This window comes from Puma concolor, chromosome B4, assembly GCF_028749965.1.
Source record: "Puma concolor isolate L17-30 chromosome B4, mPumCon1.1.hap2, whole genome shotgun sequence".
Lineage (NCBI taxonomy): Eukaryota > Metazoa > Chordata > Mammalia > Carnivora > Felidae > Puma > Puma concolor.
In genome coordinates this window covers 39,600,591-39,616,459 of record NC_141673.1, presented here as the reverse complement: position 1 = coordinate 39,616,459, position 15,869 = coordinate 39,600,591, and the positions used below count along the sequence as shown (strand labels likewise).

General features: G+C 36.9%; 1 protein-coding gene and 1 pseudogene across 3 annotated transcripts in view; one reads left to right on the top strand and one right to left on the bottom strand.

Annotated features, from left to right (window-relative positions):
• The window catches only part of PAWR (pro-apoptotic WT1 regulator), a 138,478-nt gene that overhangs the window by 37,834 nt on the left and 84,775 nt on the right, over positions 1-15,869 (bottom strand). For all 3 annotated transcript variants that reach the window (XR_015253469.1, XM_086712748.1, XM_025926413.2), the window contains exon 3: positions 4,027-4,061. Coding sequence is in view for 2 of the 3 variants with exons in the window: in XM_086712748.1 (XP_086568874.1) it covers positions 4,027-4,061 (35 nt within the window). In the remaining variant the exon portion in view is untranslated. The remainder of the gene's footprint in view (positions 1-4,026; positions 4,062-15,869) is intronic.
• LOC147579022 (large ribosomal subunit protein eL15 pseudogene) lies at positions 11,983-12,645 on the top strand (annotated as a pseudogene).

Sequence of the window (15,869 nt, the reverse complement as noted above, 5' to 3'; positions counted from 1 at the left end):
ATAAATGAAACCTAAAATTAAGGTTATTAGAAAGGAGGATGACTTAGAAGCACTTATGACTTGGCATAATTACTTAATAAAGTAATTAATACTGAATTAAATATATTTGTGAAAACAAAACAACCAGTTAATTACTATGTGAGAATAAAACTTAGTATTTGTCTTAGCTTGTTTCCCATGTTTTTTAATCAGAACCATTCTTGATGGTTGAATTACTTAAATAAAAATGGTAAATTATACACCCTGATTAATCCTACCCATTGCAAGTCATTTTAGAACTGTCTTTTTTTTGAAGTGTATGACAGTTTTATTTAGATATCATATTGAGCAGACTATCTATAAGCACACATCTAATAATCTGTCTTGCCTTTGAAAAAAAATCCTTGTTTTAACCAACGCACTATGAACTTAACCAAGTAAGCATATTAACAAAGTCACACATTGAAGAAAAAAAAAAAGCCTACAAATACATGCACTGACACTGATCCATCTTTCCTAAACCTTGAATTTCAGAAATTTCATTATCTCCATCTCCAAATAGTTTCTAAACATGTTTCAAAAAGGAAATTAGTCAGGGGGCGCCTGGGTGGCTCGGTCGATTAAGCAGCTGACTTTGGCGCTGGTCATGATCTCACGGTTCCTGAGGCTCTGTGCTGACAGCTTAGAGTCTGGAGCCTGTTTCAGATTCTGTATCTTTCTCTCTTTCTCTCTCTCTCTCTCTCTGCCCCTCCCCTGCTCGTACTCTGTCACACTCCCTCTCTCTCTCTTTCAAGAACAAAAAAAAAAGGGGGGGGTGAGGAAAACACTTAAAAAAAAAAAAAGGAAATTAGTATCAGTTTTTAAGAGATGCTCTAGATAAACAAGTTGATTCAGTAAAATAAGCCTAACTAGATTGAGTGTATAACAAACTCAGTGCTCAAAAAGTACATTCTTGATATTTGTAAGAAAAAGTTACATATTAAATTCATAATTTATAACAGCACACATACAAACTAGTCTTGTGGGTTCTTGTATCTAATGATTTTCTAAGTGTATTCATTTTGAAAAAGAGAGAGAATGAATGAATGAATGAATGAATGAATCCCAAGCAGGCTCTGCACTGTCATCACAGAGCCCTACATGAGGGTCGAACTCACAAACCCCTACGTGAGGCTCGAACTCACAAACCCATGAGATAATGACCTGAGCTAAAATCAAGAGATGGATGCTTAACCAACAACCGAGCCACCCAGGCGTCCCTGTAATGATTTTTTAAGAGTTTGTCTAGCTGTGTACAGGAGATGAGTTATTTGATGTACTGAAAATATTTTCTAACATATGAGGTCAAATTTCTAATCTTTAGCCATTCTTCCTTTTTTTAAATCCTCATTAGTCGGCAGACACAAATCACCAAGGAACATCCATTCCCTAGTCATTGCTACAACTTGCTGACAAATTAATGAAAGTAACGAACTACTGATGCACAATTTAACAAATTTCTCTAGATAAGGAATTGATAATTTCAGATACAGATCTTGAGTTTTATGTTTAGTTTTATTTTTTTAGTATTTTTTTCTTTTTAGACAGTATTCAAACAACGAGTTGCTGTAAGTCAGTGAATAATGACTAGAAGCTTTTAAGAATGTATGTTTTATAACAATATTAAACAGGGCTAAACCTTTGAAAGCTGAAAAGTAACAAAACATGCTCTAGGTAACAAAAATAACAAAAGTACCAATACAGGAATAGGTCCCAAATAAAATGATCTAAAAAGCTTACAATAAACACATACATGATGGAAAACCAATTTTCTTCCTGATTTAACACAATGATACATAAAGTTTTTGATGAGTATTTATAAGAAAATTATTCCCTTATTGATTCTACTTAACACTAATCTGAAAAGTATCAATTATAATTCAATGTTTATTATTTAATAAATAAATAACTTATACATTTGTTAAGTTACTGAAGTTTATCTTTATTCCCCAAACCAAAAACTAATGGTAAATTTTTTTTTGGTTTGAGGTAGCCTGAAAATACGCCAAATCAGAGCTATTTGGCAATAATTTCTGGCAAAAGAAAAGATTTCCAGTTTAAGCTATTCATGTTAAGTAGAAATTATTAAGCCATGTATAAATGTTAGAAACTTAGAGGCACCTGGGTGGCTCAGTTGGTTAAGTGTCTGACTCTTGATTTCGGCTCAGGTCATGATCTCACAGTTCATGAGTTCAGGCCCTGCATCAGGCTCTATGCTGGCAGTGCAGAGCCTATTTGGGATTTTCTCTCTCTCCCTCTCTCTTTTTGCCCCTACCCTGCTCATGCTCTTGTGCGTGCTCTCTCTCTAAAAATAAATATTTTTTTTTAAATGTCAGAAGCTAAAAGGAATCACAGGTTTCATTATACCTAAATCAAAATTACTCAGAAATGAAAATTAAAGAAGCAGTAACAAATATAGTTCACCTGAGACAGTTTCAGACCTACTTAATTCAATTACTGATTATCTTGGCCTTACTCCTTTCTACCACTAATAGATATTATGGCCCATAGTAAAACTTAAAAATTAAATTTTAGGGGTGCCTAGATGGCTCAGTCAGTTGAGCATTGAACTCTTGATTTCAGCTCCGGTCCTGATCTCACGGTTTGTGAGTTTGAGCCCCGTGTGAGGCTCCTTGCTGATAGCACAGACACGGAAGCCTGCTTGGGATTCTCTCGCTCTCCCTCTCTCTATGCCACCCCCCACATCACACTCATGTGCTCTCGCTCTCTCAAAACAAATAAACAAAAAAAATTTTATTTATTCAATTTGTGTATTTATTTATATGTATTAAAATTAAAGTTCCTCTTAATCAATGTTTTATTTTAGATGGAATGTAATAACCAAAACTTTCAACAAAATACTTTAAACTTTAACATACAAATAGAGGAAATAAAAGGTTTTATATGTATGAATTTAAGTAGATGGTACAAGCACGTGTATTCTGAAGTTAGGTTGTCGGAGTTCAAATCTAGACTCTACTGTTCACTAGCTTTGTACCCCTGTGAAATTATTCTACCTCTTGAACCCTACTTCCCTCATCTACAAACCGAACGTAAATACTGTACCTACTGTACCTTTTAAGATAATTGTCAGAATTGAATGCGAGATTTCTATGTAAAGCACCTTGGACATTATAAACACTTGATAAGGTCTACCATGACTCTATGATTGTTTGCACATGTATGACCACATCTTCTGTAATCTTTACGACTTCAACAGGGAAAAAGGAAGCTAATAGCCCAAGAATCTCCATTAAACAACTTCTCATATCTAATTCTGCTTTTCTTCCTATACAGGTACATATACACTCAAACACATTTTCTGGTAAAAGCAATGCTCATTGTGCAGAGGACTTGGTATGGTCTGAATGTTTTAAGATCCCCCCAAATTCGTATGTTGAAATCCTCATTTACATGGTAATATTAGGAAAGTGGGGTCTTTTCGCAAGTGCTTAGGTCACAAAGGTGGAGACTCCATGGATGGAATTAGTTCTCCGATAAAAGAGACCTGAGAGAGCTCCTGGGCTCCTTCTACCACACTAAGGACAAGACAAGTAGTTGTTAGTCTGCAACCCAGAAGAGGGCCTTCACCAGAACCTGACCTTGCTGGCTCTCTGATCTCTTACTTCCAGCCTCCGGAACTATGAGAAAAGTAGTTTCTGTTTAAGCCATCCTTTCTATGGTGTTTTATTATGGCAGTCCAAGCTAATAAAGATAGTATAAGTATTTTCAATGTTCAAATATATAAGGGAAACTGATTCTAAGTTTTTATTTTGCTAATTTCATCAGTCCCATACAAATTCATGGTATGTACAGTTTTCCAAGACAGCAGTGTATCTCAGAATAAATGATGGTCAGACAGAAAGGACTATACTCCCACCTACAAATGTAATTTCTTAAGAGCATGATATTAAGGTTTCTTATTTTTCAACAAGGTGTTTGAAACAGTTCTAGTTAGTTAAGCCATGTCTAACTATATGTTGTAGGTCAAAACTTAAGGATTCTTACCTTTTATATCTGCCTGAAACTGTTCTAGATGGCTCCTGTAAAGTAAAAATAATGACATCAGTTTGGGTGTGTGTGCAAGAACACAATTCCAGATTATATAAATCAGTTAATCATGTCTAATTTTGAAAGAAACTAATATGGAACAAATATCAATACTTTTAAAAATTCACAATGCTGGTCAGACTAAACAAGACTCTACATCTGATTTTTCAGACAAAACCATTCACTTTTTTAAAAGTGTATTTTTAATTTAGAAGATTTTTAAAACTCAGAAAATGGAAAAAGTAAGCATCATTCATCAACCAATCAACTTTTTTTTGGAAGCCAATAAGCATTAAGAACACAATTAGCGGGGCGCCTGGGTGGCTCAGTCGGTTAAGCATCCGACTTCGGCTCAGGTCATGATCTCACGGTCTGTGAGTTCGAGCCCCGTGTCAGGCTCTGTGCTGACAGCTCAGAGCCTGGAGCCTGCTTCAGATTCTGTGTCTCCCTCTCTCTCTGCCCCTCCCCTGTTCACGCTCTGTCTCTCTCTGTCTCAAAAATAAATAACCGTCAAAAAAAAAATTAAAAAAAAAAAAAGAACACAATTAGAATCATATACATCTCCCTCCACCTTTTGCCCTCTATTAAAAAAAAAAATTCACCACATACATATAATGATTAATGCCTATTTTCAAAGACACCTAAAAATAAAAAGTAAGAAAGTATAATCAGCATAAAAGCTGATGGTAAGCTATCTAAAAGAAAGGTTGCTGAAAGTTAACATTAACCATTGAGGTGGGGAAATTATTACCTTGCAAATAACCAGGCATTTTTCTGTTCAATCTTTAAATAACTCAGGCTCTTCAAATATTTTTTGCAATTTCATTTTAATAAAACCAGTCAAAATGAAATGAGTCGTTTTAAAAATTGTTAATTCTTTTCTTCTAGTTATCGTTAAAAATCTCCAAGAGAGACTCTACAGTAAAGAACAAATGATGTTAAAATCAGAGAATAAGCTCCCTTTATAAAATGACTAGATTCCAGACTAAAACAGCAAATACTGATTGCATGGTACAATAAAGGACATTATACAGTACAGCAAACCATATGGTTAACAGTAAGATTTAGATCCAAGTTCCAACCAGACAGGCTTCAGTAGCTATGAGACTATGGGTAAGTTGTGTTGTTGTTTTTTTTGTTGTTGTTTTTTTTTTTATGTCTATTCGTTTTTGACAGAGACAGAGCATGAGCGGGGGAGGGGCAGAGAGAGGCAGACACAGAATCCGAAGCAGGCTCCAGGCTCTGAGCTGTCAGCACAAAGCCCAACATGGAGCTCAAAGCTCAAGTCAGAGGCTTAACTGACTGAGCCCTCCAGGCACCCCTATGGCTAAGTTTTTAAACTTCTATCAGTCTCAGTTTCTCATCTCTAAAATAGGAGTAACACTGTGTATTTTATTAGATTATTGGGGATTAAAGGACATGAATGAACAAAAATTTGCACAACTCCTTTACAATAAGCTTACAATTTATATTCCACAACTAAGACTTTTTTTAAGCAGGAATATGAAAAAATCTTTACTAACTTTTCTATGTGGAATTTCAGTAAATCTGTCTCAATTATTCCAAGTCAGTATATTCCCATTAGGAAAGCTTAAACTGCTTATTTGAATATGTTTACCTCAACTTTTCATGTATGGCATACGTCTTATTTTCTGGAAGACAGGGATTCCCACCTTTGAGTCTTTTTCCTCCAAAACCTCAGCTCAAATAATATACAATCAATATGTATGGACAATGTATAGAAATAACTCCCCTAATAATGTGACGCTACAGAAAAGTACCTCTTTGGAATTTACCAGTTGCAGAAAATAACCAGGGGACAGACAGATACTAGAAGTGTCCATATGCATGAGTTTGACCCCTTACCAAGATTACCTCTGGAGAAGCCATGCTTTGACAGTTGGTTTAAAGATATTTTAACTCTCCTTTGGGCATCAGATGTTTTTACAAGAAGGGACTGTAACAAAGCTTAGCAAGTAAACTTTCTCGAAAGAGTCTTTTATCTGTTTGTCATTAAAGTGGCAGTTCCTAAAGACGGGGCAGAGTATTTGTACCTTATACGTCAAACATGTAAAACAAATCTTCTCTGAAAATATCTCTAACAAATAACAACAAAGAATATACTTTATAAAACCTAGTTTTAACATTATTTTTGAAACCAAAATAACTAGGTTAAAATGTTTAGTCACTGGTTATTTAGATAAAGTAAGAAGAAATACTAAGCTTATGTGTATCCATTTAAAGTATCTTTTATGGAATGTAGATGATAATGATTTCATATGAAACTTTTACCCCTAAAGTTTCACAAACAGTATTCAACATTTTTTATTAATCTTTCTCTTTATTTTATTTATTTTGGGAGAGAGAAAGTATGAGCGGGGGAGGGGCAGACAGGGAGGGAGAGAGAATCCCAAGCAGGCTCAGCACTGTCAGTACAGAGCCCCATGCAGGGCTCGAACTCAAGAATCACAAGACTGAGACCTGAGCTAAAATCAAGAGCCAGATGCTTAACCAACCATACCACTCGGGCACCTCACTCAACTAACATTTCATAAAGGTTTTCATTTATAAATTTCCCTAATCTTACTCTACATGAACTAAAACTAACACACAACATTAAATGATGTCTAAATATGCATTAGGAAAAAAATGCTAATAATGCCATAGGTTCCAAAACAACACCTTTCTCTCATTTTGGTTATAATTGAAATATTTTAAAAGATGACATCAGCTTGATTATCCAGACTACCTTTCACTGAAATGGAGTAAGCAGAATTGCTAAATGAGAATAGCTTTTACTGGATTTACTGATTTGTGGGTTACTGATTGATTGAAATGATAGGAACAAGATTACAATAAATAATATTTCTGAAGTTTAACATAATCATTTTCCTTAATACTTTTGGTAAAACTCTGACTAATAACAGATTTAGAAATGTAGATATCTACAGATAACAGATATCTACAGATAACAAATGTAGAAATGTAAAATGAAGATTGTTTTCAGCAACAGTATGGTGGCATTATACTAATTTTATATTTTGACCCAATTATAAATGACTTAAAGTCAGGACCAAACAAGTTTCCAGTTAAGTATACTAACAGAAGTTGTATAATATCGGTTTTCTATATTTCTTGCAGCATTTTTTTTTAACAACTAGTCACTTGAAACATATCTCAATTAAGTTTCACACAGTATTTTCTAAATTATTTTATGTTTCTTTATTTTTGAGAGGCAGAGAGAAACAGAGCATGAGTGAGGGAGGGGCAGAGAGAGAGGGAGACACAGAATCCGAAGCAGGCTCCAGGCTCTGAGCTGTCAGCACAGAGCCCAATGCGGGCCTCAAACCCACGAACCGTGGGATGACGACCTGAGCCAAAGTCGGACACTCAACTGACTGAGCTACGCAGGCACCCCTCACACAGTATTTTCTATGCTGCTAGTTTGGTGCAATTGATAAAATCAGAACCTGATCAAATTGTTCCATGTTCATGTCCAAGGTCTGTAAACAATTAGAATTTAAGCTTATTTCTATATATCTATTTTTTCAATAGTCAGATTCTGAAACAGACAGAACACACTTAAACTTATCATTATTACTTTTTTGTTGTTGATGTTGTTACAGTGAGACAGAATGAGAGCGAGACACAGAGGGAGAGAGAGAATCTTAGGCAGGCTCCATACTCAGTGCAGAGCCCGACACAGGGCTCAAACCCACGACCCTGGGATCAAGACCTGAGCCAAAATCAAGAATCAGATGCTCAACCAACTGAGCCACCCAAGCACCCAAAGCTTATTCTTTATTGGTAGATTTAAATAGGGTCTTTTATTAGATTACACATTTTGTAGCTAAATGTTACTTCACAGTAATTCTAGCAATCAAATTACATTCCTTCATAATGGAATGTTTCTCAAAATAGATAGACTATATTTGTATGAGAACTAGTATAGAAGAAGAAATTGGGAGGAGTGGTAGCCTGCTTCTCGTGTGTGTATTCAAGACGGACAATTACAGATGCAGTTTAAAGTAATCTCTAAAACTCTTGCCAAAAAGAGAAAATATTAGAAAAAAACAAAATCAAGAGCAGCGATCCTCTTTTATAATTTAAAAATTACAATAATTTTTTTAATGTTTATTTATCTTTGAGAGACAGGGAGAGAGAGAGAGAGAGCAAGCCAGGGAAAGCTAGAGCAGGAGAGGGAGACAGAGGATCCAAAGCAGGCTCTGCACTGACAGCAGAGAGCCCAATGCAGGGCTTGAACTCATGAACCATGAGAACATGACCTGAACCAAAGTCAGATGCTCAACCACTGAGCCACCCAGGCACCCTTAAAATTATAATAATTTTAAGAAGGAAAATGCTTGATGTTTTTTACACATTAATACTCTACGCAAATGTAAACTTCACCTCAGATTTGTTAACTAGAAGCCTCTATATTTCTGTGGCAACAAAGAACAACTCAATAATTACTATACCTATTAAAGTTGACAATTCCGGTCTAAACAGGGGGAAGGGTGTGGAGGAGAAATACCAGTATCATTGAAATGACTTGTAAAAAAACAACTGCTAAGACTGACATTGGTCTTAAAAGACTATGTAATTAGATCTTCCGGTAACCTCAAAGCCTGTTACACAACTGATTTAAAATAATACTTTGTCTGAAATAATCTTCCTTGCAATGGGATGGTTTATATTACTACAGGGAAGGAGAAAGACCTATATAGAGCTTAGAAAATGTTGGCAAGGCACCAACTGTTTGTGTAAGTTTAAATAAGACATTCTTGCTTCAGTTAAGCTTAGAATGGTCACTAAGGAAATCCCACGAATTGTCTTTACAGGTGCACTGGCAGATCAGAACTTGTAAAGTATAAACAAATATAAAAGCATGTGTGAAATATGATCAGAGAAATATAAGCCCAACTAAATATAGCAAAATAATACTAAAGTTATTCAAACAAACTAATTAATGACAAAGCCATGGCTCTCCATAAAATTATGGCATAACATGCTAACTGGCCCTCAGGACTAAATTAAAGCAGCTATACTGGTATATGTAATGTAGCAAGATACACTGCTGAGGATGAATGCAGAACAAAGTATCTGTAATGTATAATTGATAAAACAGTAAGAAAAATGAGAAAACAAGAACTTTATCAAATTAACAAAGATTAAAACAGGAAAAACTCATCATTCCCCTTCTTTTTCTGAATGATTCAGTCCTAAAGCCATTAGATAGGGCAGAGCTAGATAGGGAGGAAACAGTGCCCCAAACCAGGCAATCAGAAGACTGGAGCCCTACATGAAGAAGAACAGTCTCCAAGGAGAAGCAATCCAGCATGAGGTCTCAGAGTCTGAACATGAACAAAGAAAGACCCTAGGAAGGGCAGCCTATCACAGGATGACAGAAGCTAAGCAGGGTAAGGAAGGAATCCTGGGGAGTGGAAGAGGAGGGGTGATCTAGGGCAGCGAGTCACAACTCAAGCAGGGTAGAGAGGGCATCCAGGATGCCCAAGCCTAAAGAGTGTCAGCAGAGTGTTCATGCACAAGGAAAGCCAACATGGGATATCAGCAGAACCCGCTTGTGGTGAGGAGGGCATAAATACAGGCAAAGGGTGGCAATGAGAGATAGGTTACATACAAGGGATTGAACAAATAAGAAAACATTACAGATAATGGGAAGCAAGTTTCTCGATGTTTGTTTCTCACAAAAGAGAGTTACAAATACTAGAATAAAACCCTATGAGATTAGAATTGAAAGTTATCAGTATAAATTCATTTCAGTATCTACCCAGATAGGTGTAGGTAGGTAGGCAGACAGAAGACAAAATAGATAGGTACACATATGTATGTATATATAGATATACACATATTTTGTAGGTCTATACTCAGAGAGGGACCAGGAATGGTGACACTTCAATAACATAAACATACCTACAGTGCATATCTTGGCTTCAAAATATTTTCCAGTAAAAGGAATCAGAGCTCCTTGGCTTCTTAAAGAAATAGCTGCTTCTAAGGTTGGTGTAGAAAAGTTAAAGATGAGCCTGTAATATCATATTATGCCAAGGAAGTATTCCAATTCCAAGAATGGAGAAGTGGCAAAGGATACAAAAGTTCAAATGAGCTCCCAGTGGCAAAATATGGGATAATTTGATCAAAATAAATGATGGTGTGACAGGCAGAATAACGACCCTCAAAAACGTCTAGGTCTTAAACCTGTAATCTTCAAACATATTAGGTTATATGGCAAAGGGAAATTAAGGCCGCTAATCAACAACTCTAAATAGGAAGATTATCCTAGATTATCTTATAGGCCCAACTATGTCTTAAACCCTGTAACTTTCAAACCTATTAGGTTATATGGCAAAGGGAAATTAAGGTTGCTAATCAACAACCCTAAATAGGAAGATTATCCTAGATTATCTGATAGCCCAACGTAATCACAAGGGTTATTAAAAGTGGAAGACAGCCCCCCTTCGGGTGAGCTCAAGCCCTGCTTTGGACGAACACGAGTCCCGCTTCGGGTGAGCCGTGCTTCTCTCTCTTTTTCTCTCCCTTTCTCTCTGTCTCTCCTGGGATTCTCTTTTTCTCTGCCCCTTGCTCACTTATGCCCCCCGCTCAAAAAGAAAAGGGAGGGGGAGACAGAGGCAGAAGAAAGTCAGAGGAAGATACGACTAAGAAGAATAGTCAGAAAGAAGACCTCCAGATGGCTAACACATGAAAAAATGCTCAACATCACTCATCATGAGGGAAATACAAATCAAAAACCACAATGAGATACCACCAACAGCACTAGAAAACTAGTACAGACAGTAACAGGGTATAACCCATCAGATAAAATAAGTAATAGTGAGTCAATACAGATATACAGATATAAATACAGAAAGGTGATAGAAAGTTTAAAGAATTAAGGTACCTATATGGTTCAAAGTATCCACAAAATACTTATTAAGAAAGGGAAAGTGAAGCCTGAAAATCACATGACCAGAATGATCAGCAGTAGCAATGGGACAAATTACAATTATGTGCCACCTGATAGGATACACAATGAGAAGAATATACCATCAATTCTGTGATATTCCTGACAAAGATCTATAACTTGAATCTAATTATGCGTAAACATTAGGTAACCCAAACTGAAGGATATATCATAAAATAACTGACCTATAATCTTTTAAAGTGTTAAGATTAAGAAAGAGTCACTATGGAACTGTTTCAGAGTGAAGGAAACTAAAGAGGTAACAGCAACTAAATGCAACACATGATTCTGAATTAGATCCTTCTGCTATACTTAGAACATCATTGGGACAACTGGTCAAACCTGAATAAGATCTAAATATCAGATGGCAAGAATGTGTCATTTTTAATTTTCTATTTTTATTTTTTAATGTTTACTTTTTTTTTTTTTTTTTTTTTTTTTTTTTTTTTTTTTTTTTAAATTTTTTTTTCAACGTTTATTTATTTTTGGGACAGAGAGAGACAGAGCATGAACGGGGGAGGGGCAGAGAGAGAGGGAGAGACACAGAATCGGAAACAGGCTCCAGGCTCTGAGCCATCAGCCCAGAGCCCGACGCGGGGCTTGAACTCCCGGACCGCGAGATCGTGACCTGGCTGAAGTCGGACGCTTAACCGACTGCGCCACCCAGGCGCCCCTTTAATGTTTACTTTTTGAGAGAGACAGAGAGAATGAGGGGCAGAGAGAGAAGGGGACAGAAAATCCAAAGCAGCCTCTGTGCTGACAGCAGAGTCCAATGTGGGGCTTCAATTCACGAACTATGAGATAATGACCTGAGCCAAAGTCTGACACTCAACTGACTGAGTCACCCAGGTGTCCCTGATTTCCTGTTTTTAAAAGCTGTCCTGTGGTTATGTAGGAGTCTCTGTAAAAAATACACAGGAAAGGGAAGAAAGGCTCTTTCCTTTCTGTCTGGTGGCAACCATCAGCTCAAAGGTAAGCCAAGATGGGTGTTTACAGGTACATCCAAGAGCTATGGAGGAAGAAGCAGTCCAATGTAACACGCTCTCTTCTCAGGGTACACTTCTGGTAGTACCAGCAGCTCTCTGTACTCGACAGGGCCCTTGCCCAAACTGGCCCAAAAAAGCACACACACAAGGATACAAGGCCAAGCAAGGTTATATCATATATTGGATTTGTGTGCAGTGTGGGTGGCCACAAACACCAAGTGCCTAAGGGTGCAGCCTACAGAAAGCCTGCTCATCATGGCATTAACCAGCTAAAGCTTTCCCAAAGCCTTCAGTCTCTTGCAGAAGAGTGAGCTGGGCACCACTGTGGGGGTCTGAGAGTCCTGAATTCTTACTAGGTTGGCAAAGATTCCACATACAAATTCTGTCAAGTTATCCTCATTGATCAATTCCATAAAGCTATCAGAAGAAATCCTGACATGCAGTGAATCACCAAACCAGTCTACAAGCACAGGGGGATGTGAGGGCTGACATCTGCAGGCTATGAGAATGTGGCCTTGGAAAGGGTAACAAGGTCCACCATGCTACTGGTGGTTCTCGCCATGCAGCAGGGAGAAGACGAATACTCTCCAGCTCCACTATTACTGCTAACATAAGTGATGTTTGTAAAGTTCTGAGCTGATACACAATTTAGGACAGTCATAACTCCTTAAAAGTGTCCTTTAATTTGTCTGCTAAAATTCATTGTCTGCAGAATGTTCCATGAATGCACTGTCAAATTATGAAAATTAAAATGCAATAATGTTTGAAGACTATAAGTGGTGGTGTATCTTGTATCTAATAAGATAAATGCTTCTGTCTTTGCTTTATCTTATTGGGAAGTTTATAGGTCAGTGTTTAACTGCTGTTTGGTATAACAGGTGTAAAATAACTTCTGTAACAGTGGAATGCAGAAGCTAGCCATGTAGATTTGTTGATGCATGTAACGATACCAACAGCTTCATTGAGGTGATATAATGCTCTAGTGGTTTCCTCGCAAATGGCTGTTTTTAGGAGTTTGGTAAGAACAAGCTTTTTTAAATTAGATTTTGCTTATAAATATGACAAATATCCTAATCTTTTTATCATGATTATATGCAGAATAACAAAGTTAACCAAGGCCCACATTTTTAGGGTTAATCCGATATTCCATTTACTTAGTGGCTGCTTCTGAAAGAATAGTTTAAAAGAATGCTACCATTTTTAGAACTGAATAAAACTGCTGCAAGAGGGTTCTCTTACAAATGAAAATAAACCCTGCTTTACCCAAGCAAAATTGCCTTGGTCTCCACAGTACTGCTGAAGTTCACATAAAAGGCAAAGGCTCCTGTTCCATCCCACAACTCTATGGCATCCATAGAATACTGAATTTCATACAAAGCACTCAGTAATGGTATTTATACTGGGGTATATTAAAACTGATGGAAACTGAACATTAGGTAAATGAGAAGAATTTACCTTAAGATTTATAAGTTAGTAACCAATGCTAGGATTGGGAAACTGGTGGCTATCAGATAGTGTGGGGATAAAGAATTAAAGTTGGCGTTGATCAGCATTGAAAGAAAGAAAAGAAAAGAAAAGAAAAGAAAAGGAAAGGAAAGGAAAGGAAAGGAAAGGAAAGGAAAGGAAAGGAAAGGAAAGGAAAGGAAAAGAAAAGAAAAGAAAAGAAAAGAAAAGAAAAGAAAAGAAAAGAAAAGAAAGAAGAATATTGAGGGTAATAGGACATGAGATTAGCAACTTATTCTCAAACAATTTAGGGGCAAAAGTTTCTGTACAGTACTTATAACATTTTTTCTTTTTTCTTTTTTTTTTTATTTATTTGAGAGAGAGAGAGAGCACTTGAGCAGGAGAGAAAGGCAGAGGGAGGGAAGGAGGGAGGGAAGGAGGGGGAGGGAGGGAGAGGGAGAGAAAGAGAATCTTAAGCAGGCTCCACACAAAGCGTGGAGCCCAATGCAGGGCTTGATCCCAGGACCCTGGGATCATGACCTGAGCTGAAACCAAGAGTCGGACACTCAACCAACTGAGCCATCCAGCCACTCCCTTATAACTTTTCATTAAACTTGAGACTGTTTTAAAAGGAAAATCAATAAATAAATCAAATAAAAACAGAAGAAACATAAAACTCATAAATGCCCTCCCACAAAATGCCATTGATTATATAAACTGATAAACCTTTTCTCATAAATAATTTAGTCAATATGTATCAGAAATTTTTTAAGTCCTTATAATCCTTTGTTTTTTGGCCCAATAAATTTATCTCTGGAAATCTGGACAAATAATTCAAAACACAAAAGTTTAACCTACACAGATTAAACTTCAGTATTATTTACAACAGTAAAAAATATATATATAACCACTGAAGATTTCCATTAATAAGAAATTTGTGTTAACTACTATATACATTAAAATAGAAAACTTTAGGGACACCTGGGTGGCTCAGTCATTAAGCATCTTACTTCAGCTCAGGTCATGATCTCACGGTTTGTGAGGAGTTGGAATCCCATATCAGGTGAGCTGGAGCCCCGCTTTGGGTGATCCCTGCTTCTTTCTCTCTCTCTCTGCCCCTCGCTCACTTGTGTGCTCTCTCTCTCTCTTTCTCTCTCCCCCTTCCCTCCCCTCCCTCTCTCTGCCTGCCCCTGGCTCACTTGTGCCCCCACCCCCTCTCTCTCTCTCTCTGAAAGAAAGAAAGAAAGCTGTATGCCACTGAAAATAATATATGAAGAGCTCTGAATAACATGAAAAAATGGCCATACTGCAAAGAACATTTTGGAAATAGCATCACAATTACAAATGCACACTCCTTTTCACCCAGAAATTCCACAGCTAAGATTTTATCCTACTGATTTACATACACATATATGCAAAGCAATATGTATTTTAAGTTTTTCACCACCACACTGGTTGTAATAGTAAAAGATTATAAATAACCTAAATAGCCATCAATAGAAATTAGAAAAATTATGGTACATCTATAACATAGAACATTCTCCATTTGCAAAAAGTAATAGGGAAGTTCTTTATGTAATACTGTGGAAGTCTCACCACAATATTAAGGGAAAAGAACAAAACAGTGGTATGTATATAGGGATATGTGTATAGACATACAGACATACATATAAAGATAAATTTGTTTACAGAGATACTGAGAGAAGTGCTGCTTATCAGCTCACACCATGTTATAACAGGGTAGGTACTTCTAGTACCTGGATACGGAGGCGCAGATAAACCTGGATCACTTCATCAGCCCTCCTGTCAGTATCTCTGACTCAAAGAGCAGTTTTGCATCTGTGTTTCCAAACTACTTCAAAATATTTTGCCTCTCTCTGCCAAAAAAAAAAAAAAAAAGCCTTTTTATCATAACCTTGCCAATTAATAGGGAAGTTTATATTTCATTTTGTTCATCAGTAAAATGGGGAGATGTCTGTATTGCTCAGAAACTCCTTTTAAAATGATACCATAGGAGCGCCTGGGTGGCTCAGTCAGTTAAGCGGCCGACTTCGGCTCAGGTCATGATCTCGTGGTACATGAGTTCAAGCCCCGCGTCGGGCTCTGTGCTGACAGCTCAGAGCCTGGAGCCTGTTTCAGATTCTGTGTCTGACCCTCCCCCATTCATGCTCTGTCTCTGTCTCAAAAATAAATAAACGTTAAATAATAAATAAGTAAAATAAAATGATATCATAATAAAAAACTTTAAAAAAGTCAAAACTGGAAGTGCCTGACTGGCTCAGTCAGAAGAGCATGCAACTCTTGATCTCAGGGTCGTAAGTTCAAGCCCCACAGTTAGGTGTAGAGACTACTTAAATAAATAAACTTAAAAAAAATTTTTTAAATAAAAA